The sequence below is a fragment of the Cryptomeria japonica genome, chromosome 6 (genome assembly GCF_030272615.1).
Source record: "Cryptomeria japonica chromosome 6, Sugi_1.0, whole genome shotgun sequence".
Lineage (NCBI taxonomy): Eukaryota > Viridiplantae > Streptophyta > Pinopsida > Cupressales > Cupressaceae > Cryptomeria > Cryptomeria japonica.
In genome coordinates this window covers 24,188,832-24,214,010 of record NC_081410.1, presented here as the reverse complement: position 1 = coordinate 24,214,010, position 25,179 = coordinate 24,188,832, and the positions used below count along the sequence as shown (strand labels likewise).

General features: G+C 37.2%; 1 protein-coding gene across 1 annotated transcript; it reads right to left on the bottom strand.

Moving 5' to 3' along the window:
• Positions 1-1,829: 1,829 nt before the first annotated feature.
• LOC131069916 (phospholipase A(1) DAD1, chloroplastic-like) lies at positions 1,830-25,145 on the bottom strand. The gene is made up of 2 exons (XM_058005463.2): positions 25,029-25,145; positions 1,830-3,308 (listed from the first exon to the last, which is right to left on the bottom strand). The coding sequence occupies exons 1-2, from the start codon at positions 25,143-25,145 to the stop codon at positions 1,830-1,832; spliced, it is 1,596 nt and encodes a 531-aa protein (XP_057861446.2).
• Positions 25,146-25,179: the final 34 nt, after the last annotated feature.

The following is a 25,179-nucleotide window of genomic DNA, read 5'->3' as shown; positions in this document are numbered from 1 at the left end:
GGAGGCCATAAAAATTAAGGAGGTTAACTTTGCTTGCAGGAATGTGGCTAATATGCATAGTGCTTCCCTACTGGCTATCCAACCTGAGATGGAAAGGAAAAGGGCAAAGAAAAGAAAATGCATGGAGTCCCCAGCTATGCGTCCGGGTGCCACTATGTCTCTTCTTAAAGCCACCCTTGATTATGTGTTGTTCTCCTCTAGCTCTCAGATTCGGTCGAGAAAAAAAGTGTCCTTTTTTGATAAAGTGCTGAGTTTGTGCCAGGATTGACAGGAAAAAGGTACACCCATGTAGTTGACAATCTCTTTGTCTCTGTACTGAGTGGTTGTTTTATGTTTTTTGGGTTTTAGTTATTCTCTATTTTGCTGATTTTCTTAGTTTAGTTGCTCGCTCTTGGGTCGCCTTGCTGGGTTTTTGTTGTGTTTTACTGGGGGATTTTTTCGCTGGTTGCACATCCCTCATGTGCTTTTGGTGTCGCTATGCTGTTATGTAATAGTACGAGTCTATACCACTTTTATTAATCAATCTTAAATTTTCCATAATCATGATCTTTCCAAATATCTTTCACTACAAACATAGAGAAATTAAACTTATGAATATACCTTAAGTAAATATCAATTAAATACATACTAATTCATAAAATAAAATCTTAAATGTTGTATTATTTCTTTCGTTCCACTTCCATTTATGAGTCTCTTCCAAAATTTACGTACGTGTCATGTTGAAGTCATAATTCGCGGTTTCATCTTCCTTCAATTACGTGAACACTTGAGGCGCTTCCATATAAATGGAAACGCATGATTTTCTACAAGATTCATTGCAATTTTCATAGACCTCTATTTAAGTAGGTGAAACTATACAATCATCTATTTGACTTTTTTTTTTTTATACATTATTCAAAATAGATAACTTGCATTAAACTCACATCTAAAACAGCTTCAAGACCAGTAAAATCAGTATCACAGAGTGCTCTACAAACACAGAACTTTCGTCTATAAAACAGCTTTTTAAGACCAGTATAATTTGCTCCTAAAAGTTTTCGTTCTTTAAAGTTACAGTATGATTTTTACAAACGTGACAGAAAAAGCAGGATTAAGACGAAGAACCAAGGAAATCCTATCGATGTTTCTTGATTACTCCATTGAGCATAATATGATTAAGATGAAGAATTAAGGACAGTTTTAAATAATAAAACCGATTTTTTTACACATTAAATAATATATTAAATCTAGAGAATGTCAGTTAATTCTGAATGTTTAACACTTTTAAATTTAAAAATATAAGCTTAATGCATATGATTTAAACTATTCAATTTATTCCTTATAACTATCGATCTTAAATGTTATAATATGATTTTTTCAAACAGAGCTTAAAATCAGGGCTGCACTAAGAACCTGCATCATATCAATATTTCTTGATTACTCCATTGGGCATAAACGGCCTAAGATTTTCATTCTCACATGTTGAGAGCAGAAAACAAGGACTTCAACTTATTAGAACAAAGACAATCCGAATCGTATCTATATTTCTTAGAAATTGTACCATTGGACCTCGAAAAAATTCGATCCAAGACACTTCATTGAATTAATTATATTTACAAGCTAAATATTAACAACTTTTACATAGGTAAATTCTTGATGGAGGTACTATTTTTCTCTCGTAATCAGGTATTCAATGTGCCCCAAACTTTTTAAGGTGATTCTGACATGACAACTCCTATCATACTACATAGACTGGAGAATCTGGATTTCAAAATGTCTTAGTTACAACAAAAATAACTCTCACCAATCAAACCAGACCCTCCACCCCTGACTGACGTTACCAGTACCAACTAGACAAAATTCGCTCCATTATGGTGATAACCACTCTTGGCAGCTGTGAGCAGGACGTTGGATTTTTGATTGACAAGCAATCGAAGAATATCTCTCTTCGCAGTCGAACGGAACGGAATAGAAGAGCTGAGAAAACCATCAACAAGGTGGAGATAAGCTTCAAGATCATGACAGCAGGCCATATCGGCATCGGGCTTCAAATACGGAGAATTCTTATTGTTCACCCTGAGCTCCCTTCCAACGTGACAGTAAGACTGCCCCATTCGTTCCAAAACGCCCGGAACCTTAGTCACAACGTCCTGCGTGTTAACAACTCTTAGCACTTTAACTCCCATCTCATCCATTTTCTCCCCAAAAGCTCGATTCCCCACCCGCGGCCCGCCGAACGAAAAAACTGTCACCGGAATTGAATTCCGGGACTTAAAAGTCCCGCCAATCTGGTAGGCGGTCAACAGAGCAAGTGCAGCACCAAGGCTATGGCCTGTGATTGTGATACTCACTTCTTCTCCCTCGAACTTTTCCAAAAGCCTCTGAATTTCACCTAACACGTCACTCGAAACGCTCCGTCCATGCGGGTCCTCACAAGTATACAGATTCCAAAACCCACTTTGGACCCTGGCATCACAGTCCACATCGACACAAGAGGGGTGACACGTCGTCCGAGCATTTGCTACAGGTGTCCAAATGTCTCGGAGATTCTCGACCCATTCGAGAGGGGTGACTGTTCCTCTGAATGCCACCACGATGTCTCTTCGCCCAAGCCTTGCAATTTCCTTTTCATCCTCGCACACTGCAACAAATCCCACCCAGCTTGTTTGCCTCGCCAGCCAAGTTGCATCTCGTTTGGATAGCATTGTAGATACCCATGGCGGAACTTGGACGCCTGACGTGGCGTAGACGTGGCGAGTGACTGTGCAACCAGAGTTCTGGAGTCCCACCTTACTCAGCAGCGATTTTTTCTGGTACTTGCAGTAACCATAGCTTTGTGATTGTGGGTCGAAATCACAGGCACTATAAGTTGCCTGAACAAACTCTCCATATTTGATGATTTCTCGCCTTAAATTGGCGTCCAATGGGTCTAGCAGCCCATTCCAGCCATTACACCCTGCATATTCCCTCCATTTTGAGCCAAGCTTTTGCTTTGGGGAGCTCGGATTATCAACTGATTCAGAGTCCTCTGCAGTACCATTGAAAACTTCACTTTTCAGGGCACAATCAGAACTAAATTCTTTGGCCCATTGATTAGTAAATTTGTCAACTGATTCGGAGTCCTCTATAGTACCATTGAAAACTTCACTTTTCAAGGCACAATCAGAAGAAAAATTACTAAATTTATCGCCCAAGGTGACGGGCGGTATATTAGCCATTCTCCTGCAAGCAACTGATGGAGCGTTCCTGGGCTTCAACCCATCTGTTCTTAGTCTGGTTAGAGACTTTATAGGACGGATGGGGGATGCCGAGGAGACTGAGTGTATCGCCTGCATTCATACGTTGCAAATTCAGCTCAGAGAGCACCAAAACATACATATAAAGAAATTTGTGTTCTTTTGATTTGAAGTGTGTAAAACTTCAAAACAATTTATTCTCCTGTATGACACATTTGTCTCATGATTCAAACGGAACTTCTCGGCGGTCAAAACGGCCGTGATCAGCCAATTCAGGGAATAGCTTGCTTTATGGACGGCTAAACTTTGCGGCATTTTCTTGGTGATGACAATCCGCTGGTCCAAGCAAAAAAGCGTCGTACAGGGTGATCATGGACGGAGGTTTGGGAGGTGCAAGCCAAAACAATAGAGAGGCTGGGTTATATGTTGACTTAGTGCGCCCCACACAGTGGTCGGTGAAACGCAATCAAAGACACGTAAGATCGTCGCCATGATATGATGTTGACGTTGTTTAATGGAAGCTTAGAATTCGAGCTCTCAGATTTAACCTGCTATCGTGGCCACTGTCCTTCCACAGAGTGCTCTACGACGAGTCCGGGTTGTAATGGGGTTTTTGCTTATTTTATACCGAGAAGTGTTCGGAGCAACGTTAACATCACACCATGACGTTTGCTGTACCCTGTCATCTCATCTCACAAGTTTCGCCATGGTTTCTGATAAAACAAAGTTATCGTAGAAATTTGTTCCGTTTTAAATGGCTACTGGTGCAATTTTAATCGTAAATCTAATTGGAGATTTAACAATTATATATTCTGCAGACTTTTTAAAATGTCTCTCTGTATCTTTAATTAGAGATTTAACTATTTGGTGGACTTGTCGTAAATTTAATTAGAGATTTAGCAACTATATATTTGGGTTAGTTTTTCTTTTGTTAGTTTCTATTCTGAGTTGTTTTTTTAATTGTTTTTTTTTTTAATTGGTAATGGGCACTTTTCAAGGTGTCGAAACACTATTGTTGTTCAAATCTGCAAGCATACTAGTCCAGCAAAAGTACCTAGCCTAACACTATTGTTGTTCAAATCTGCGAGTGCACTAGCCCAATGAAAGTACCAAAGCTAACACTATTGCTGTTCAAATCTGTGAGCACACTAGCCCAGCGAAAGTACCAAGCCTAACACTATTGCAATTCAAATCTGCGAGCACACTAGCCTAGTGAAAGTAGCCAAAACAATATCTATAAGCAATTAAGTCGGATTCAAAGACTACAAAAAAATTGTTAAAATCTAATGTACGATATAATAGCTACTTGTATGCTGGCTGTGTATAACTACTTAAAATTTTATTAGACTATATAGATTGAGATATTATTTTTTCCTAAAACTTCCTATAAGACAGGTTAAGTTATTAATAAGTTGTAAAAGAATTGTTATAGTTAAATATAATATAGTATTTTAAGTTATAATAATATATTACTTTATAACATCTATTATAAAAATACAAACTGATTTAGAATATTTGGAAAAGATAAGGTATAACTATTTCTAATTTTTAAAATATTTTAATATGTATTGAGATTAAATTAGTATTTTGACATTTATTTTCAAAAATTATTAATTATTATTTAATAAATTAATGTGTAGAATATATGGTTCTATAATCTTTATTATAAATCTATATTAATTTAGAATCTTTTCAAAATTAAATATAATTGTTAACAAGATTATCTTGAATATTTTTTTGTATGAATTTAGAAATTTAGTAAATATAGTTATTTTTTATATATCACTTATTTATAATTGTTTCTAATTTTACATTTTTTAATATATTTTTGACAATTAATATTTTTCATAATACCTCAAATAAAAAGCATTGAAATGATCAAACCATCATAAAATTTTCATATGACAGGTGGGGGTGGTTGTCAAATGGCCGTCTTAATAGAAAACAATTTTATATTTGATTAGAAATTTAAGAGTTATATATTTGATGAACTTTCTAAGAAGTTGTAAATCTAATTAAGATTTAATAATTATATATTTGGTGGACTTTCTTTAATTAAAAATTTAACAATTATATATTTGGTGGATTTTCTAAGAAAATATAAATCTAAATATAGATTTAATCACTATATATCTGGTTTTCTTCCTAAAATGATTCAAATTAGAGATTTAATGATTAAATATTTAATAAAAACTTTAAAGTTTAAATATTAATTAAATGTGAGAAGTTTTCAATTTCTTACGAGATGATTATAAATTTTATAATTATTTTCCTAGTGGACGTTTTAAAAAAGTTAAAAACTTAATTAACAAATATTTTTTTAATAGATATTCAATTATTACATATTCAACCAAAAATTAATAAAAATTAAAGCTTAGGGATTAATTAAATGTGGGATGTTTTTGTTTTCTTCTAAAAGAGGTTATTATAAATTTATAATTATTTATGTGGTAAGAATTATAAGTTGTAAACTAAACTAAAATTAAATATATTTTACTAGAGATTCAATGATTATTTTTTAGAGATGATTAATTAATTTCTAAAAATTAATTAAATGTGGGAGGTTTTCCTTTTTTGGTTAGAGATGATTATAAATTCTACAATTATTTATTTAAAGAGCAGTTTAAAAGGTTTCAAAAATTAATTAAAATTAAATATTTTCTAATAGAAAATAATGATAACATTTTTAATAAAAAATAAAATTTTTAAAGATTAATTAAATATGGGAGTTTTTTTTGTTTTTCTTTGGAAGAGATGATTATAAATTCTTTAATTATAAAGTACTATTATAACAAGTGTTGGACTTGTTTTTAATTTTATAGTTGGTCCAAAAGAAAAATATTCATATCATTCTAATTAAAACTATAAATTGTAAAATGATTGCAATAATGTTAGCCTATCATAAAATAATAATTAAAAAGTTGAAGGCATTGTTTAAATATGTAACCATGTTTTATAAATAATTAGAATTTTTATAACCAATATTATTTTTAAAAGGTTAACTTGGAATTTTATATTTAAAAATTTATTAGACTTTTTCACTATTTAAAAGGTTATAAAATATATATTTAATTTGTTTCTTTGATTTTTTTAAAATTTAAGAATTAAATAAATGCAGGATCTTTTTATTTATATATTTGTTACAATTTAAAAATTATGTCCTCTCTACAATCTTATTTTAAAAGTCAATTATAAATTCTATAATTATTTAGCTAGTGAACGTTTGAAAAAGATCGGTAAAGCCCAAAACCTAATGGCTTCCTTGTTGAGTTTTTTCAGGACTTCTAGGAGATTATCAAGCTTGATCTATTAGAGGTGGTTCAGGAATCTCACAGAAATAAGTAGATGTTGAGGGCTGTGAATGATACCTTTTTGGCCCTTATTCCCAAAAAAGAGGGTGCTAATAAATTGGATTAGTTTAGACCTATTGCACTCTATAATGTAGTTTATAAAATTATTACCAAACTTATAGCTAATCATCTCAAGGTGTGCTTCACAGTTTTGATCTTTGAGGAGCAATGGGGTTTTGTCGAAGGTAGACTAATTATAGATGGGATTGTGATTGTTGCAGAGACCATTCATTTGATGGCTTTGTCCAAGGAGAAGGCCATGTTTATTAAGCTTGATATGTGTAAAGCTTATGATAGGGTCAAATGGGTGTTTCTGAGAAAAGTTTTGTCTGCCTTTGGTTTTGTGAATGAAGGTATTGGCTCGATCAGGAGTTGTGTTTCCTCTACTTCCTCCTTAGTACTCAGTAATGGGGAACCTTTGGAGTTATTAGTGGCTCTAGAGGTCTTCGGCGAGGGGACCCTCTCTCCCCATATTTATTCACCATTTTGGTAGAAGGGCTTGGTAGATGTATTAAAGCTTGGGTTCAACAAGGCTTGATTTAGTGTTGGAGATGGAGCAATGACTTGTCGCTTCCTCTCACCTCCCGTTTGCTGATGACACTACTTTGATGGGATTGGCTAGAATTAATGAAGCAGACATTTCAAGAGAACTTTGGACACTTATTTAGCTACTTTAGGTCAAATAATTAATGAGAGAAAGTCATCCATCTACTTCTTTAATACTCATGACTCAGTCAAGGCATAATTGCTCATATTCTTAGATTTCATATTGGTACACTTCCTTTGGTTTATTTGGGAATTTCTCTTAGTGTGGGATCTTAGCGTAGAGAGTTGTGGTAGGATATTTTGGAAAATTTCCATAGAAATGTTAGTCATTGGACCTTGCATTATCTTTCTTCAGTGAGTAGGGTGACTCTCCTAAAATTAGTTCTTCAAGCTCTCCCCTTGTATATATTTTTTGTGCAAATTGTCCCCTCAGGTTTTGTGAACAAATTGGATGCTTTGTCTTAGTCTAGCAGTCTTCTTTTGGCCAAGTGGGAATCTATTTGTAGACCCAAACAAGAAGGAGGGTTGGGTCTTTGCCTAGTCAGAATGAACAACCTAGTTCTATCTACTAAGTTGTATTAGAGGTGGTGCACTTGTCAACATCAAGGCTAGGCCAAGATTTTTACCCATAAGTATCTAAGAGGAGTGAGTAGTAGTGAGGTGCCTAGATATCCTCTTGAGGGGAAGGAGTCTATGATTTGGGACACTCTCAAAAAAGGGGCCAAGCTTATTAAGGATGGTATTTTATGGATATTTAATGGAGGTTTTGAAGCCTTGTTTTGGTATGACTCTTAGGATGGACATCACCTGATTTTGTCTCAGTATCCTCATCTACAATCTCTCTACAACCTCTTTATTGAGGTTGGTTGGTATAAGGTACAAGATTTCAAGAAGCTTATGTCAAAGGGTCAGATGGTGGTTTTTGCTGGAAAGAACCCCAGGAATGACCTTTGGGTGGTTCTATGGAGGATCAACATGAACTGGTTGGGATTCTTGTTGAAAGACTATGCGGTTCTCTTTAGCAGAGTGATACTTTGGCTTGGAGTCTTGACCCAAAAGGCAAATTTTTGGTATCTTGAGGATACATTGACATAGATAGAAAGTGGTATGGAAGAAGAGACAACTCTTGTGGAAACAAGTTCGCAACATATTTTCTTGGCCTAAGTGCAATTTTTTTCTATGGTTGGTAGCCCAAAATAAGTGTCTAACTTGGGATAATCTAAGTAAATGAGGATTTTAGGGTCCTTCAATGTGTATCCTTTGTAAAAATAATGAAGAGGGAGTGTCTCATCTTTTCTTTCAATGCCTCTTCTCAAGGGAAATTTGGCATCTTTGGTGGGGGTTATGGAATTGGTCTTGTGCTCATGCCACCTCCTTGGTGGAGTTTTGGGAAAGCTTAGGTAGACATCCAACCCTAGCCCCTTTTCTCTAGATTGTGTGGTTTATTGGTCCCTTTGATATTATTTGAAATATTTGGATAGAAAGAAATCAAAGAATTTTTCAAGAGCTAGAATTAGAGATTGGGCTAGTGTGGCGTAGGATTTTTGGAAATCTTAAGGAAACTATAGTGGTCAAGTGTGATATTTTGATTGAGGTGGATCAAACTGATATGGATGTTGTAAAGAAGTTGAATTTGGTTGATAATGACTTGAAATCTTTTATAGGTACAAGATTGAGGAGAACTAGGCAAAAAGTCCAGTGAGAAGGGAGATGGTTCCCTCCTTCGAAAGGAGTTTTAAAATTTACTATTGATGGATCTTCGAGAGGAAATCCTAAATGGGCAAGCATTGGAGGCATTGACAAAAATAGTGATGATAGAGTTATGTTCCTTTTTTCTACCTTTAAAGGGCTTCACTCAAATAATTTTATGGAGGCTCTTTCTATTTTCCATGCTATTGAGAAAGGTCTTTCTCTAGGCTGGAAAAGGATTATCTGTGAGTCGGACTCGATGATTGTTATTTACATGTTAAATGCTCAAGATATGAGAGATGTTAACTAACAACTTGCCGCTGCAACCAGGCAAATTATGAACTTAAGCTAGTCTTTGGAGTATATTTATTTTAGGCATATCCCTCTAGAATGGAATAGAACTTAGCAGATTGCTTGGCTAAGTGGGCTTCAAAGAATCTTGGTATATGGGATATTGAGGACTTGGGGCCTTTCACCCCAAGTTATTTTGTCATTCTTGAAAGATTAATTAGGAAATATGGGATGATGTAGTTGTTTCTTTTGAAAGGGGTGTCCCTTAGGATCCCTTTTCTCTTTGTTTCATGGTTCTTGTTTTGGATTGCTTGCCTTTGGCTTTGTATTCTTGTTCTCTTTGAATAAATTTTTACCTTCTTTTTCAAAAATATACTTTTGAAAAAGTTCCAATCTTAACTAAAATTGAATACAATGTGATATTTATTAATGAATAAATTAAGAAATGATTATGCATACATACATAGAGAAGTTCTATATATGTGTGAAACTTTTTTCCTTAAATATATTTTTTTTAAGTTTATAAGGAATTGTCTAATTACATATCGACTAGGCTTTCAAGAAAGTTGTTAATTTAAATAGAAGTTTAACAATTATATATTTACAATTTTTTTATAATTTATTTTTTAAATTAAGAAATTGAATAAATGTGACAGATTATTTAATTACATATTTAATGTAATTTAAAACATATATATCCTCTATATAATCCTCTTTTCAAAGTTAATTATAAATTCAATAATTATATGTTTAGTGGAATTTTTGAAAAATTTAAATCTAATTAAAATTAATTAGTATTTGTATATATTTAAAAGTTCTTTAATTGCATATATTACAATTTATTTTTTAAGTTTGTTTTTTTAATAGTTTTTTTAAATTTAATCAAGAATTATATAATTATATATTTACTAGGCTTTGTAAAAAATTGAAAATTATAATAGAATCTTTAACAATTATATATTTAATTTAATTTTTTATTGAATTTTTTTAGGAATTGAATAAATGTGGGCAAATTGTTAACCACATATTCCATGTAATTTTTTTTTATATTAAAAATCGAGGGAGAACAGTACAAAAAGATAGCTATCATCGCCACATGACAGCAAAAACAAAAGCTATACTAGGATGAGAGTCTGAGATTGTGCCATAGTGCATGACCCATCTAGAACAGGATGGCATCAAAGGCCTCCACCCAAGCCTTCCACCCCTATGGTCCTTCCACCCAGACAATGTTCTTATGGCTTAGGGTGTGAGATAGCATTGCCACCTAGTCATAGGAGGGCTTCTTGTTGCTCTAACTTCATTGTTCAGCCTCTTGAGCGCCTCTTCGAAGGATGAGAGGTTGTCCATGTTGCATCTCCATTCGTACCCATCTTTCATTTCATACACGAACATGGTTGCGTGCCTGTCTTTCAGGAATCTCAGCAGCTTATTCCTTTCAATGTTCATGGTAAGAGTAACTTGCATAGCAATTTTTTAAAAAGTGAGTCTTCAGAAAGATTCAGTAAGGGCCCTTGTTTGAGCTTCAAACTTGTTAGCATTCGTAACCTTCCATATATACTAGAGGATATTAGCAGATAGAATAAACCAGAAAATATTAGCATCTTTTTTTAAGCCATGAATATAACCAGAGATAACTTCCATCATGTTTATAAGGTCAGGGATAGAAAAACCAAACATTAACCAGATCTCCCTAGCAATGGTGTAGTCAAAGAAGATATGCCTTCTAGTATTAGGGAGTTTACAAATAGAACAAAGCTCAAAATCATCACAGCTCCTTTTTAAAGGGAGCTTATTCAGCAACAACAACCATTTAAAGCACTTGAGTTTGGGCTCAATCGGACTTTTCCAAAGTCTGCTAAAGATTTTTTGCCATTGTAGATCATAGAGGTCAAAGTACCATAACATATTAGCATGAATGATAATAGAGGAATCAGAGTTCAGCTTAGCATATACATTTTGTGCCTTAATTTTAGACAAAGGAATATCATCAGCCCATTTAAATGAAAGGAAACTATGTGAGTCCACACAACACTCCTTAGGTAATCCAAGATCCACACAAGCCTGCTTAATCAAGTGGTGGGTTCTTTTTTGAGAGGGAGGAAGGTTGAATTTCAAGCTGAGTTCTTCCCATGATAGAATATTCCCATGCTCCAGAAGATCAATGAAGAGCTTAATGCCTTTGCTAGCCCAGGCCCTAGCCGAGCACCCCTGTGTGAGAGCTAGAGGCTTGCCCACATGATAAAGGTTCCACCAAATAGACCTCTCACCATGGATAAGGTCACCACTACTGGCACTAGTGTTTCCTAAAAATCCTCTAACATGTTCCTAGGCCTTCCAAATAGACCTAAACACATAGGAGCCTTAGACAAAGATAGGGAAATTATAGGCCATGAGATCGGCAAAAGGCAACCCTTTCCAGGTGTTGGCCTTCTTCAGAACAACCCTCTCAATGTTGCTTCTGATTAGAACTTTCCAAGGCTCCTGCCCTTCCAAGGCATGGAAGATCCACTTAGCCGTGAGAGCAATACCTTGGGTCCTAAGATCTTTCAACCCAAGGCCACCAAGGGTTTTCTCAGTGTGACACCACATCCAATTAACATCATGTAATTTCTTATTGCCTTTACCATCCGACCAGAGAAACCATCTAATAGTCTTTTGAATATCAAGGATCTGGTAATTGCTAAACATCCAAGTAGAGGAATACTAGATATTATAAGATGAGAGGATTTTTTGGCAAACTTGAACTCTACCAGCTAGGGAGAGGAATCTATTGTTCCATTTGTTCAATTTCTTTTCAATTTTCTCTTTAACCTAGAGCCACATATCCTTCAAGGATGGGGATACAGAAAAAGGAGCACCAAGGTATCTAACAAGCTTGGATGGGCCACCCCATTGATATTCAAAGTTCTCAAACTAGTCCGGGGGATGCTCCTTCAAACTAAGGAATGTCGACTTGGCCTTAGAGATCCGAGCTCTCGAGATAGAGCCAAATAGGTGAAGTTTGTGATTAAGGTGCTCTATGTTAGATTTGGTAAGTTCCACAAAGAGGGCTGTGTCATCAGCAAATTGAATGTTGATAAGTTCATTGTCATTAGGGAGCCTAACTCCATTTACTTTGGGGGAGAGCGAGCTATCTCTAAGGAGATAGTATATCGCATCTGAGGCAATGACAAATAGGGCAGGGGCCAGAGGGCACACCTAGCGAATGGAGCAGGAAAGCAAAATAGGAGGTGAGAGGGAGCCATTAACATCAATCTACATGGAAGCATACTATAGAAGGACTCTAATATAGGAACAAAATTCCCTAGGAAATCCAAAGGATTCAAGCATTAGGAGAATAAACCCCCATTCCACCCTATCATAGGCTTTTTCGAAGTCTAGGAGAAACATAGCAGGATCTTGCCCAAAGACCTTAGCCCAGTCCATAGCTTCCCAACTGGTGATAAGGTTTTCCAGGAATATAACAACCTTTAATGAACCCGGTCTGCGTAGAGCATATGAACCTAGGAAGGATTTTTTCCAGCCTCATAGCAAGCATTTTGGCCAAGATTTTATAGGAGACATTGAGAAGAGTAATGGGCCTCCAATTTTTTATTAGGGCCTTATCCCCATCCTTGGGTATGAGCTTGATAGTGCCCTTGTTAATAGAACCTCCAAGAGAGCCTTTAAGGATAGCCTCATTGTAAATTTCTAGTAGGTCAGAGCATATCCATTGACTATTAGCTTTGTAAAATTCAATAGGGAGCCCGTCAGGCCCTAGAGCTTTATCGTCATAGAGGGAGTTAATGGCACATTAGATTTCATTAAGGGAGAAATGTTACTTGAGGAGGTAGGAATCTTCCTTAGAGATCCTTCTAGGGATGATGGCTTGAAACTTGATTCTAAGGGTCTTATCAGCCTCAGACTCCTCAAAGGTGAATAGCTTTTGATAGAAGAGAGCAAAGGCCTCTTTAATCTTATCAAGGTCAGAGATCTCATCATTATCAAAGAAGATTCTATCAATTGTTTCCCGTCTATGTTTTTGCCTAAGGAGGTTAAAGAAAAACTTGGAGCCTTTGTCACCGAACTGCAGCCAGTGGGTGTGGGCCCTAATCATGGCCCCCTTGATCTTGGTTTGCTGGTGTCGTCTTAGTGCATCCCTAGCACTAGCCACATTACCAGCAAGTTTAGGGTTGGAGGGGTCTGACTGGACTTCATTCTCCACCCGGGAGAGGTTGTTGCTAAGGATGCTTTCCTCATATCTGTAATCTTTGGCCCTTTTCTAACCAATCATTTGTGAATTTTTTACCAAGAGTTAATATTAAAGTTCCATCTGTCAATTTGTGATGTGAGATCCTTGTTATTTTTATTGATCAGTCTGATAATGTTGATGGCAGAGAGAACGTCTATATCTTGGAGGAGGTGATTATTGAGTATGAACTTCTTAGGCCCTAACCTATTGGCAGGGGGGGCAGCTAATCTAATATGGGCAGAGATGGGGTGATGATCAAGAAGAGTGAAGGGGCATACCATGACAGGGTTATTATAAGCATTAGGGGAAAATGAGAGGAGGTCCTTTTTGGCATAAAGATGGTCGAGCCTGCAATAGATTCTGTTGGGACCTAATTGGGAATTGCACCATGTGTTCCATAGTCCCTTGGATTCACCCTTCTTGCCAAGCAGCGGGTCAAATAGATTTCTGACCTATTTCATTCTATCCCAATGGGCTTTCTCAGAACCCTTCCAACAGAAGGTTATGCCTCCCATTTTGTCCTCACCATGTTCTACCATGTTAAAATCACCCCCTATGATCCAGGGTATGTCGGGGAGGGAGGTAATCCAATCCCAGAGGGCAATTCTTTCGTTATAGTCATTAGATGCATAGATGTTACAGATCCCAAGGAGGGTATTGTTAATACTAATCGAGGCCCAAACAACCCTATTACAAGGGGAGCAGCCATTATCGGTGATGTAATTCGCCCATCTAGGGCTAACGAGCAAACCAACTCCTCCCCTACCCTTGAGATGGCTGGAGCAGAACTTGATTGAGTCTTTCCAAATGACATTTAGATTGGTTTCCAATGTAAAATTAACAGATTTTAGTTCCTTGAGCATCAGGAAATCCAGATCTTTATGGGAATCCAGAAAACATTTAACAATCCTCTTCTTGTCTGGAGCCTCCAGACCTCTCACATTCCATGAGATGAATTTCATGGTAAACTACATGGGGTAATTATGGACCTTCAGCAGCTAGGAGGCTACTATCACAGGCAGGGGAACCCTTGTCCTTTTTCTTAGTAGAGTTAATTTTATTTTTAGACCCCATGGGCCTTCCCCTTCTAGTAGGCTTAGAGGTGCCATCTGTTTGTATTTCAAGGTCATCTCTAGGTGCATCTTCCTCTAGACAGATACTTCGTGGGAGAGGTTCTTCTAGTTCTGTAGGTGAGGGAATTGCCTCTAAACAAGGCTCTTGTGGGGGGAGCATTCTAGAGGAGCAAAAAACAGAGTTCCTACAACACTAGTGCAAGCACTGATGGCCTGAGCCATGGTAGAAAATGCGGACAAGTCCTTATTGGAGCCACTACCACTATCATTACAGAGGGTGACTTCGATCTTCTTAGAGATGTTAGCAGAGCCATCCCAAATAACGATACTGCTAGAGCATCCTCGAGGGGGGGGGGGGGGGGGGTTCAAAACTATTAATTATGCTTTTAACCTTAGAGGGGGTGTGAGGCAAATTGAGAAAGGGAGGCTTAGAGGAAGCTCCCCCCTTATTCAAGACTAATTGCTACACATTCTTCCTTCTACGCTTTTTGGAGTTCATCACGACCTGGTAACCATCATCCGATAAGGCTGGGAAGGCAGCATTCGAAGGTTGGAGAGGTGGAGCCGTGACAGAGGGAGGGGGCAGGGGGTTCAAGGCAGGAGTAGGAGGCTTAGGGTGGGAGGTAGGGGCAGACTCCATCACGGGCTGAGCGGATGGGATAGAGTCGCTGTTGGAGGAAATTCGGTTTAGAAGCATCTGCGGCAAAGGCATTTTTTCTCAATATGGGGCAATTTTTCCTCACATGACCCTCATATTTATAGAGAAAACACGCGTTCAAACTTCCCAGGAATTCCAGTGGGCAAGAGAACACATCCTCTGCAATATTAAGCTGAAGGGAATTTGGCAAATTAATCCTAGGAAGAATGGAGATGAGCACTCTGGCATCTAGATGGGGAACAAGGCATGGGTTTTCATCCACGTGGATGAATTTACCGAGGGGTTCAATGATTTGGGGGATGAACTTCCATAAAAATGGCAGGATATTCTTAAGAACTACCCATCTAGGGCTCGAAAGAGCCAAGATTTCTTTAGGATTAGCTTCAGCGGACCAACTTAGGGTATGAAAAGCTGTTTTACCCACATTCCAGTATAATTTATTTATAACCTTTGATTGCATTTCATGTGAATAAAAAAATATGATGAACAACCCCTTTTGAATTTGTCTACAGAAAGAAAAATGAAGCTCTAATTTTAGGTTCCAATAATTGTAAAACCAGTCATCCATGAATTTTCGCAGAGGGCATTTATCAACATCCACACAGGCAAAGAAAATGGCAGAATCTTTCAACCTATTTTTCTCCAAGGTAATTTCATTTTCCATGGCTTCATTCAGGGAAATGGTGAAGGGATTGAGGCCGAAGCCAAGGTCCTTACCTTGTGGACCCGCTCCATTGCCATTTGTAGCAGCCACGAACCTAGCGTCTTTTGCGATGGAGTTCGAACCTCCACCTACGGCCTCGCAGAACGACTTTGGTTGCAGAGGGGGTTGGGAGGAGGGTGGCAAGGATTGGGAATGAGGACCTCCATCAGTCTTTGCCTCCATTAAAGGTGGAGCTAATGTACGCCCAAGAGGGGGTGGCAAGGGCAAAGACAATTAAGCGTCTATGGAAACATAAATGCAGAGTAAAGAGGGGAGAGATAACCCAAACTAGATGGAGGAGGGAGGCCTCCTCCAGTTCCATGCCAACACCTCGGGAGAGGTCTATAGTTGAGGTTGCCAGCACACTCGCATCACCAGTAAGCCCACTTGCATCTAGTCAGCACACTCGCATCACCAGACTGCCAAAGAGTAGTAGACCACCTCGCATTAAATCCAAAGATAATAATTATTGTTCCATGTAATTTAATAAAATATATTTCCTATATAATTCTCTTTTTAAAGTCGATTAGAAATTTTATAATTATATATTTAATGGACTTCTAAAAAAATTTGTAAACTTAATTGAAATTAAATATCTATATTTATAAAATATTATGTAAAAGATGATAAAATTAAACATATTTGTTCATTATTGTTCTTAAAAATTTATTATATTATTATCATATTAAATATTAAATTATTATTAATATATTATGATATTGTAATTACTAGATTATTATATATGATTATATTATTATATTTTAATATATTCTTATTATTATATTTTTATATTTCTATTAAACTTTTTGTAAAAGAAAAATAGCTTTTAGGAATAATTTATTGTTCTAATAATAATAATAATAATTTTTTTCAATCAATAATAATAATTATATATTTAGTGGACATCTAAAACAGTTGTAAAATTAATTAAAAATAAATATTATTATATTTAGAATATTTTTAATAAAAAAGCTTAAGGAATTGATTAAATTTGTAATAAAAAAAATATGAAATTTATTTTTTTATGTTGTTATTTAAATATTTATTGATTAAAAGCTATTAGATATTGTATACTTAGACATTTACTAGAACTTTTCAAAATTTTCTAATCTAAATAAAGGTTTAACCATTATATGTTTAAATTATTTATTTTGATGAATCTTTTAATTAAGAGAGTGAATAAATACTGGAGCTCTTTTAACTACATATATACAAAATTTAAATAATATATATCCTCTATATAATCTTATTTCAAAATTCAATTAGAAATTTTATAATTATATATTAGTGATTTTTTATTTTTTTTGATCGGTAAGAGGCCATAGCCAAAAATTTTATTAATCAAAATTATTTTTTTACATCACTCCACTCATGTGGGCACCGGTAGGAAAGAGTGGAGGCAAGAAAACCTCCGGCCTTGCCTAGGACTGTAGTCCAAATAGTTTCTACATCTAATTAGAATAAGCATAGATTTAGAATAATACAGTAACGCCCTAGGCTAGGGTGAGCAAGTGGGAAGATATTTTATTTCCCTTACAGGCCCATATTACTATTTTTCAATCGTCACTGTTATCCTAGTGCTTTGTTTAAGAGTTTGAGCCTTGATTGCATGTAGTCTTTTGTCATTTTAGCAGCTTTCATCCTGTCATTTGTTCAAGATGGCCATGTAACTCCTGCATGGTTAGTTTTCAAAACACTTGCCCAGATTGTTAGTCACATGTAGTATTCCAATGTGATTTGACATCCTTCTCTAATGTTTCTAAAATCTTAACCTCATATATCTGAAATTATAAAGTCATCAATATGGCATATTCATAAACAGAGTTTCTAGATAATTTCCATTTTGAGAAGTGATCATCCATAGTTATTAATCACCTATTTACCACCTTTTGCTTATGTACTTGGATGCTATCCCTGAAAATGGATGATATCCAGGATACAATAACAAAAGGGGATAAATGGGACTTTTGTCTTGCCTGAGTCCAACTGAGGGTAATAGAGGTAGATGAGTTTTATGGCAGAACCACATATTACCCACAGTCTATGGATTGTCAAATACCCATTCAATTATAGAAAGCTTAGCATCAAGTATCAAATAAGTATATGGCAGGGCACTTAGGGGTTCCTATAGGCCAACACATGTAGAAAATGAGGGCTTTTATTTTACCGAAATGGTGCACCTGTTGAATCGAAGAAACCTATCGGTGTTTCATCGATAAGATGATTTATCAGATAGACTTGGGTGTTGATGAACTTCAAAAGGGGCTTATTGCAAGTGTTACTTTTCATCGATAGAAGGTTATTGAAGAAACCAAAGGAGGTTCCATCGATGAAGCAAGGCTACCGAAGAAACTGCAGTATCGGTAGGACATGTAATGGACTCACCGAAGGAGATAGATCTTCCGAAAAGATGAGATCAAAGAAACTAGGGAAGGTTTCATCGATAGGATAGTTTGAGAGAAGAAGGGTGTCGAAGAGATACTAAAGTTATTGGCCAATAGAGATAATTTCATCGAAAGATAAAAGGTCGATAAAACATAAGAGAGTTTCATCGATATAAAAAGGGTATCGAGGGAAAGGGGACACCAATGAATCTAAGAGGAGCTCATCGAAAGCATAGATTCCACCGAAAGAGGATATCGAAGAAAGCAGAGACGGTTTTCATCGACGGGAAAAGGCTTCCGAGGAAATAATTCCATCGGTGCAACATGAAGGAAACTTACCGAAAGAAGCATTCGTATCGAAAGTATGATCAAACAAAAAGATATCAATAATAATATGAGTTTCGAGGAGGCTAAAGGTACGTTACCAATGAGTGTGGTTTTACTGATGCAACTTTATCGAGGAAGATTACTAATGAGCTCATTGATGAAAGATGATAGCAGAAGTAAATCAACAAAAGATAGATGGCCTCGATGAAACAATAGACCCATTCATCGAAGGAGTGTAGGGATGTTGATAGAAAAAGTGTTTCGATGGAGGGATAAAGCAAGTTACCGAAGCTCAAGGTTTCTTCAACATAAGACCCAAGGATGTCTCATAAAAAAAAAGGGAATCGAAGAAACCTATCGATGTTTCACCGATAAGATGATTTATCGAATAGACTTGGGCCTCGATGAACTTTAAAAGGGACTAATTGAAAGCATTATTTTCATCGATAGAAGGTATATCGATGAAACCAAAGGAGGTTCCATCGATGAAGCAAGGATAATGAAGAAACTTTGGAATCGGTAGGATATGAAATGAATACAACAAAGAAGATAGTTCTACTGAAATGATGAAATCAAAGAAACTCGGGAAGGTTTCATCGATAGGATTGTTCGAGAAAGGAGGGTGTCGAAGAGATACTAAAGTTATTGGCCGACAGCAACATTTTCATCGAAAGGTAAAAGGTCAATGAAACATAGGAGAGTTTCATCGATATAAAGAGGGTAGCGAAGGAAAGGGAACATGAATGAACCTAAGAGGGACCCATCGAGAGTATTGATTCCAATGAAAGAGGATATCAAAGAAAGTAAAGATGGTTTTCATCGACGCGAAAAGGCTACCGAGGAAATAATACCATCGATGGAATGAAGGAAACTTACTAAAAGAAGCGTTCTTATCGAAAGAATAATCACGATCAAATAGAGGGAGGCTACATCAATAAAAAATATCGATAAGAATATGAGTTTCGAGGAAGCTAAAAAGAATGTTACCAATGTGTGTGGTTTAATCGATGCAACTTTATTGAGGAAGATTACTAATGAGCTCATCGATGAAAGATGATAGTGAAGCAAATCATCAAAAGAAAGATGGCCTCGATGAAACAATAGACCCATTCATCAAAGGAGTGTAGTGATGTCGATAGAAAAAGAGTTTCGATGGAAGGATAAAGGAAATACCAAAGCCCAAGGTTTCTTCGACATGAGACCCAACGATGTCTTATCGATATAAAAGGGTATCAAAAGAAAGGAAACATTAATAAACTTTAGAAAGGACTCATCGGAGATAGTAATTCCATTGATAAAAGATATCGAGGAAGGTGGAGATGGTTTTCATTGACGGGAAAAGGTATTCAAGGAGATAATACCATCGATGCAAAGGGTCACCGAAAGAAATGTTCACATAAAAAGAATAAGGTCGATTAGACAAAAGGCAGTTTCATCGATAAAAGATATCGATAAGGAAATAGGTTTCGAGGAGGCTAAAAGGCATGTCTCCAATATGCATTGTTTCGCCGATACAACTTTATTGGTGGAAGAAGTATTCGGTGAGACAATAGATCCATTCATCAATGGGGCATTGATATCGATGGAAGAAGAATTTTGATGGAAAAATAAAGGAGGTCACCGAAGCCCAAGGTTTCATCAACATAAAACCCGATGGATATCAGATAGGAGGAGGTGAGGAGATAGCCCTAGCGACCGAAAATAGTATATCGATGAATGAAGGAAATACGTGTTCGAAGTGATATTTGAAACAAAAGTGTTAGTTAACAGCTTATGTTGAGAAGCCAATATTTAAACTGAATGTTTCTCTAAGTATCTATATGAAAATATAGGGGGAAGGAAGAGGAATAAATAAGGGGGTTAAAATAGAGTCTGGGCAAGAGAAACATAAGGGGATGAAAGGAGGAACATGATAACAACAACTTAGGACACAAAAACAAAAGATTGATGCCTTAAGGTGGCACAGATAGGAGATTAATGCCATCAGCTCCCAAATTGGCCAACTCATCTGCTCTTTTATTGCCCTCCCTATAAATATGATTGATTGTGAACCTATCAAAATCTCTACATAGGTCAAGAGCTTTTGACAGCAAAGTATTTAGTCTCCAATTAGCCATACTACCTTTCCTTAGAGCATTGACAATTATAGCTGAATCTCCATCAATTTCCAAGTTCTTAACTCCTAGTTTCCTGCATAAATGCATACCCTCAACCAGGGCCATAAGTTCTGCCCAATTGTTGGCATTGATTCCAACCGGAGAGGCAAGGGTTGCTAATTCCTTGCCTTCCCAATTATGAACAACACATCCTATCCCTGCTTGCCCTGGGTTGCCGCGGGATGCCCCATCAAAGTTTAGCTTCATCCAACCTTCGCCTGGGGGCTACCATCTGTATGCATCCCTTGATCGAAGACTTGCAATAGGACCAACACCTACATAGGGAGGAAAGGATAAGCCTTCCCAACATTTTTTCATTTTTTCATCCCAATAAGTGATAGAGGCATTCTTCAATGTGCGTGATGATAGTCGGTTGTTCAGGAGTTCAGTGATAGCTGACTCTATCTTGTTAATGATTCTGGGTGCCTCTAGATTTTCATTCTTAAAGAGATGTCTATTTCTATCCTTCCATAGTTCCCACATTATGCCTAAGGAGGGGCCATGCCTTGAGAATTCCAAAGATGGTGTGTGGGAAGGTTGTAGACCATTCAAGTTTGTTGTTGAACCAGATCCAACATTTGTGAGCAAAGGGGCAGTTAAGGAGGATATGATTAGTGTCTTCCTCATCTTCCTCGCAAAGAGAACATCTGCTAGGGCCCTCATACTCCATTCTTCTAAATTTGTCTACAATTAAGAGCTTGTTCAGAACTGCAAGCCAAGAGAAGATACCTTCCTTAGGCAGACAGTATTTATCCCAGCAATGTTTCAAGGGAAGCTCAGTCATAGGTCTTATAAACGATATGGAGATGAGAGAGTACCCATCCTTGGAGTTGTATTCTCCTCTTAGGGAGCCATCCCAGACGAGCTTGTCCTCATTGTGACCTAAGGCAATGTTCCTTGATTTGAGAATTGCCATAAGTTTTTGTTTATCCCTTACCAGGATATCGTCATCTTCCTTCTCGATCCATTGCCAACCCGCCCCATCTGCTAAAGGGGAGATATAGTTGTTTAACAAGGGTCCTCTATGTGATTCAAGAAGGATACGAGTAGAACCAAAGTCATGGATATTAGCAATAGCTTTATATCCACCCCAAGAATCCGACCATAAAAGAGCTTTATCCCTGGACCCTAGGTTCCAAGTAAGTCTGTCAGAGATAATCCTCTTGCAGTCTAACATAAAATTTCATAGGCAGAACCCTCTGGGAGAGTTGGTTTCTCTGAAGATTTGGATAGGATTCCTCCATTAAGGTATTTGTGGTGCAGCAAGCGAGCCCACTTGAGGTGGGGGATTCTGAACATCCTCTAGACCAACTTGGCACCCAAGGCTTTTCTCTGATCACAAAGGTTTTTAATGCCAACTCCTCCTTCTTCTTTAGGTTTGCATATCTTGTCCTAGGATATGAGTGATATTTTATGATTGTCATTAGCACCTTGCCAAAAGAAAGTCCTGAGATGCTTATTAAGCTCTACAAGCTTAGAAGAAGATAAATGTTGACAGGAGAGCTGGTAAATGGGCATAGCTGATAAGACCAATCTAACCAAGGTTGCTCTACCTGCAGATGAGAACCATTTTCCTTTCCAAGTGTTAATCCTAGACTTGATTTTATCCACCAAGTTGTCCCATAATTTTGAGGGTCTTCTACCCTTGTCAAGGGGAATGCCTAGTTATTTGCAAGGAAGAGTTCCTTCACTAATCTCCAGGATATTGCTGATCACTTTTTTTAAGGAGGGGTCTATGTTGAACATAAAAACTGCAAACTTGGTCAGATTCACCTCTTAACCCGAGGCTAAAATATAGGAATTAAGGATGCCTTTGAAGGTTCTCACTTCCTTTACACTTCCCTACCCAAAAAGCATCGTGTTGTCGACAAATTTATGGTGCGTAAAGGGAGGGAGGCCGCTAGTAATGAGGATTCCTTGGATCCCACCTTCCTCTTTAGCCTTAGAGATGGATCTACCTAGGGCTTTAGCCATGATGATGAAGAGGAAGGGAGACATAGGATCTCCTTGCCTGAGCCCTCTTGAGTTGCTGAAGAAACTTTCTGAGGAACCATTAACCAAGACCAAAAATTTGGGGGTGGATATACATTCAAAGATTAGGTTGATCTAGGATTTGGAAAATCCAAAGGCCTCCAAGCATTTGCATAGGAAGCACCAGCCAACTTTGTCATAAGCTTTGCTTATGTCTAATTTGACTAGCATACTTGGTGCCCTATTGAGCTGGACCGAATGAATGGCCTCTTGGGCTATAATAACCCCATCATAGATTGATCTATCTACTACGAAGCTGGTTTGTTCTTCACTAATGATAATGGGGAGAAGATTTTGGAGTCTGGCTAATAGAGTTTTGGTTAAGAGTTTGTACAGAGTGTTGCAAAGGGCTATTGGTCTGAAGTCATTAATGCTTTTAGGATTCTCTTTTTCAGGGATGAGAGGTAAGAAGGTATTGTTGATTTCTTTGAGAATCTTACCAAAGTTCCTAATACCTTCTAAGGCATCCATGATCTCTGTCCCCATAAAACCCCAACATTTTTGGAAAAAGCTAGTGGGGAAGCCATCCAGACTCAGGGCCTTGTCGAGATTCATCTTCATAAGGGCAGATTTAACCTCCTCCTCAGAGAATTTCTTTGATAGGATTTAGTTGTGGTCATTGTTAATTAGTTTTGGAAGATTCTTGATAATATTGAGTTGGCCTCTGAGGTTGGAGCCTTCAATATTGTTTAAGATTTTATCAAGAAACCTTGCTACCTCAGAGGCAACATCATCCGGTTCAGACACGATGGAACCCTGGCAATTCTTAATTTTAGAAATTGGATTGACCCATCGCCTCTGCTTAGTACTATTGTGGAAAAACTTATATTTTGGTCCCCATCACTCAACCAAGTCTCCCTCGATTTTTGTTTCCAAAAGATCTCTTCATTTGAGAGTGTCTTTTCATACTTAGAGAGTAGAGCCTTTTCTTTGAGGAAGAGATGGTCATCCATCCCCTTCTCAAGAACCTCAATGTTAACATTCTTAAGATCATTTTCTATTAGGAGTTTTTTATTGAAAATATTTCCAAAATTAGTCCCGTTCCATTCTAAGAGCTTCCTTTTGATAATCTTTAACTTGCTTGTGATAATAAACATCTTCAAACTAGAGAAAATAGAGCTACTCCACCAGTTCTGAATTAAGTTTAAGAAGTTATCATCTCTGAACCACATGCTCTCAAATTTGAAGGGACATTTTTTAGGGGAGTGGTCAAATAATATGATTAGTTGGAGTGGGAAATGGTCAGATCCTACTAAAGGAAGGGGTTTTGCATTTAAGGTAAAGTTAAGCTCCAAGATCCCTCCATGGATAAAGAACCTATCTAGTTTCTCAACAATGTTACAGAAACCAAGCCTTTTGTTGTTCCAGGTGAAGGCATTATCTGCCACCTGGATTTCCAACAGGGAGTTCCTATTGATCCAATGATTGAAATCTATAGCCACAGGAGGAAGTTTGTTGCTACCTCCTCTTTTGTCTGCTACCTTAGTGATAGCATTGAAATCTCCCTCAATCATGCATACATCATTTGGAAAACTTCTGAGGAAAGACTCCAGTTCCACCCACACCCTAGCCTTATCCCTATTTTGGACAGGACCGTAAACGTTAATCAATTTGAATCTTAGGTAATTTTTATAACTTTTTGCTTCTCCTCCCATCCAATTTTTCTTAATATGTAAAGGTGTAAATGAGATGAATCTAGAGTCTCAGATGATGGCTAAGCCCTCTGAGGTCCCTGTAGCAGGGGAGTGCTTTATCTGTCTAACGCTTAGTTTTTTCTCAAAAAGGGCTATATCAGAGGAGTTCAGTTTGGTTTCTTGGATTAACATTATATCTGGTTTAGAATCAAAGTTGTCATGCTTTAAGATGCACTATTTGTTAGGGGCATTCAGACCCCTAACATTCCAAGATATGATTTTCATGGCTCTGTGGGGAGGAACTTCCCCTCCCCTGCATTACAATGAGTAGATATTTTAGACTGACCCTTGGCTTCTCCATCCTTTGATCTTATTTCAACAAGGGATCTCCTACCTCTTCTCTTACTGTGTTTAGCACAGTCAGGAGAGTCTTTTCTTCTATCAAAGCTGAGAATGCCTAGAATATTTGGGTTATCATTTTCTAAGTTATCTAATGCTACAAAGAGTTCATCTGTTTCTAAGTCAACTCTAGTAACATCCACAAGATTTTTGACCAAGAAATCTGTTAGTCTTTCCAACTCCTCATCATCACAGATTTCATCAACCAATAGGTCCATGAGGTCGTTTACTACTTCTTCCCCTACAAAGTTGGCAATGATTTTAACTTCCCTAGCCACTCGATCATTCTCAGATTCTACAATTGAATGAGAAAAAACCTTTAGAGATGGAGGGCAAACCTCTGCCTCCTCAAAGCTCTCCATACTTGAGACTAGAGAGATTGGTTGACCCTGTAAGGATGCCAATCCTGGATCCGGGGAAAGCCTATCCAGCTCTGCTAATTTCTCAGAGGCCATTTGTTCCATTAAATGTGGAGACCCCAAGGGACTC

What these genes read in the sequence shown, in the direction of transcription:
- LOC131069916 (XM_058005463.2), bottom strand. Translation starts at nt 25,145, where the DNA reads ATGGCCTCTGAGAAATTAGCAGAGCTGGATAGGCTTTCCCCGGATCCA. An exon ending in AGAGCTTTGAGGAGGCAGAG is followed by an intron (nt 3,309 to 25,028) that starts GTTTGCCCTCCA and finishes GTATGAATGCAG; the next exon opens with GCGATACACTCAGTCTCCTC.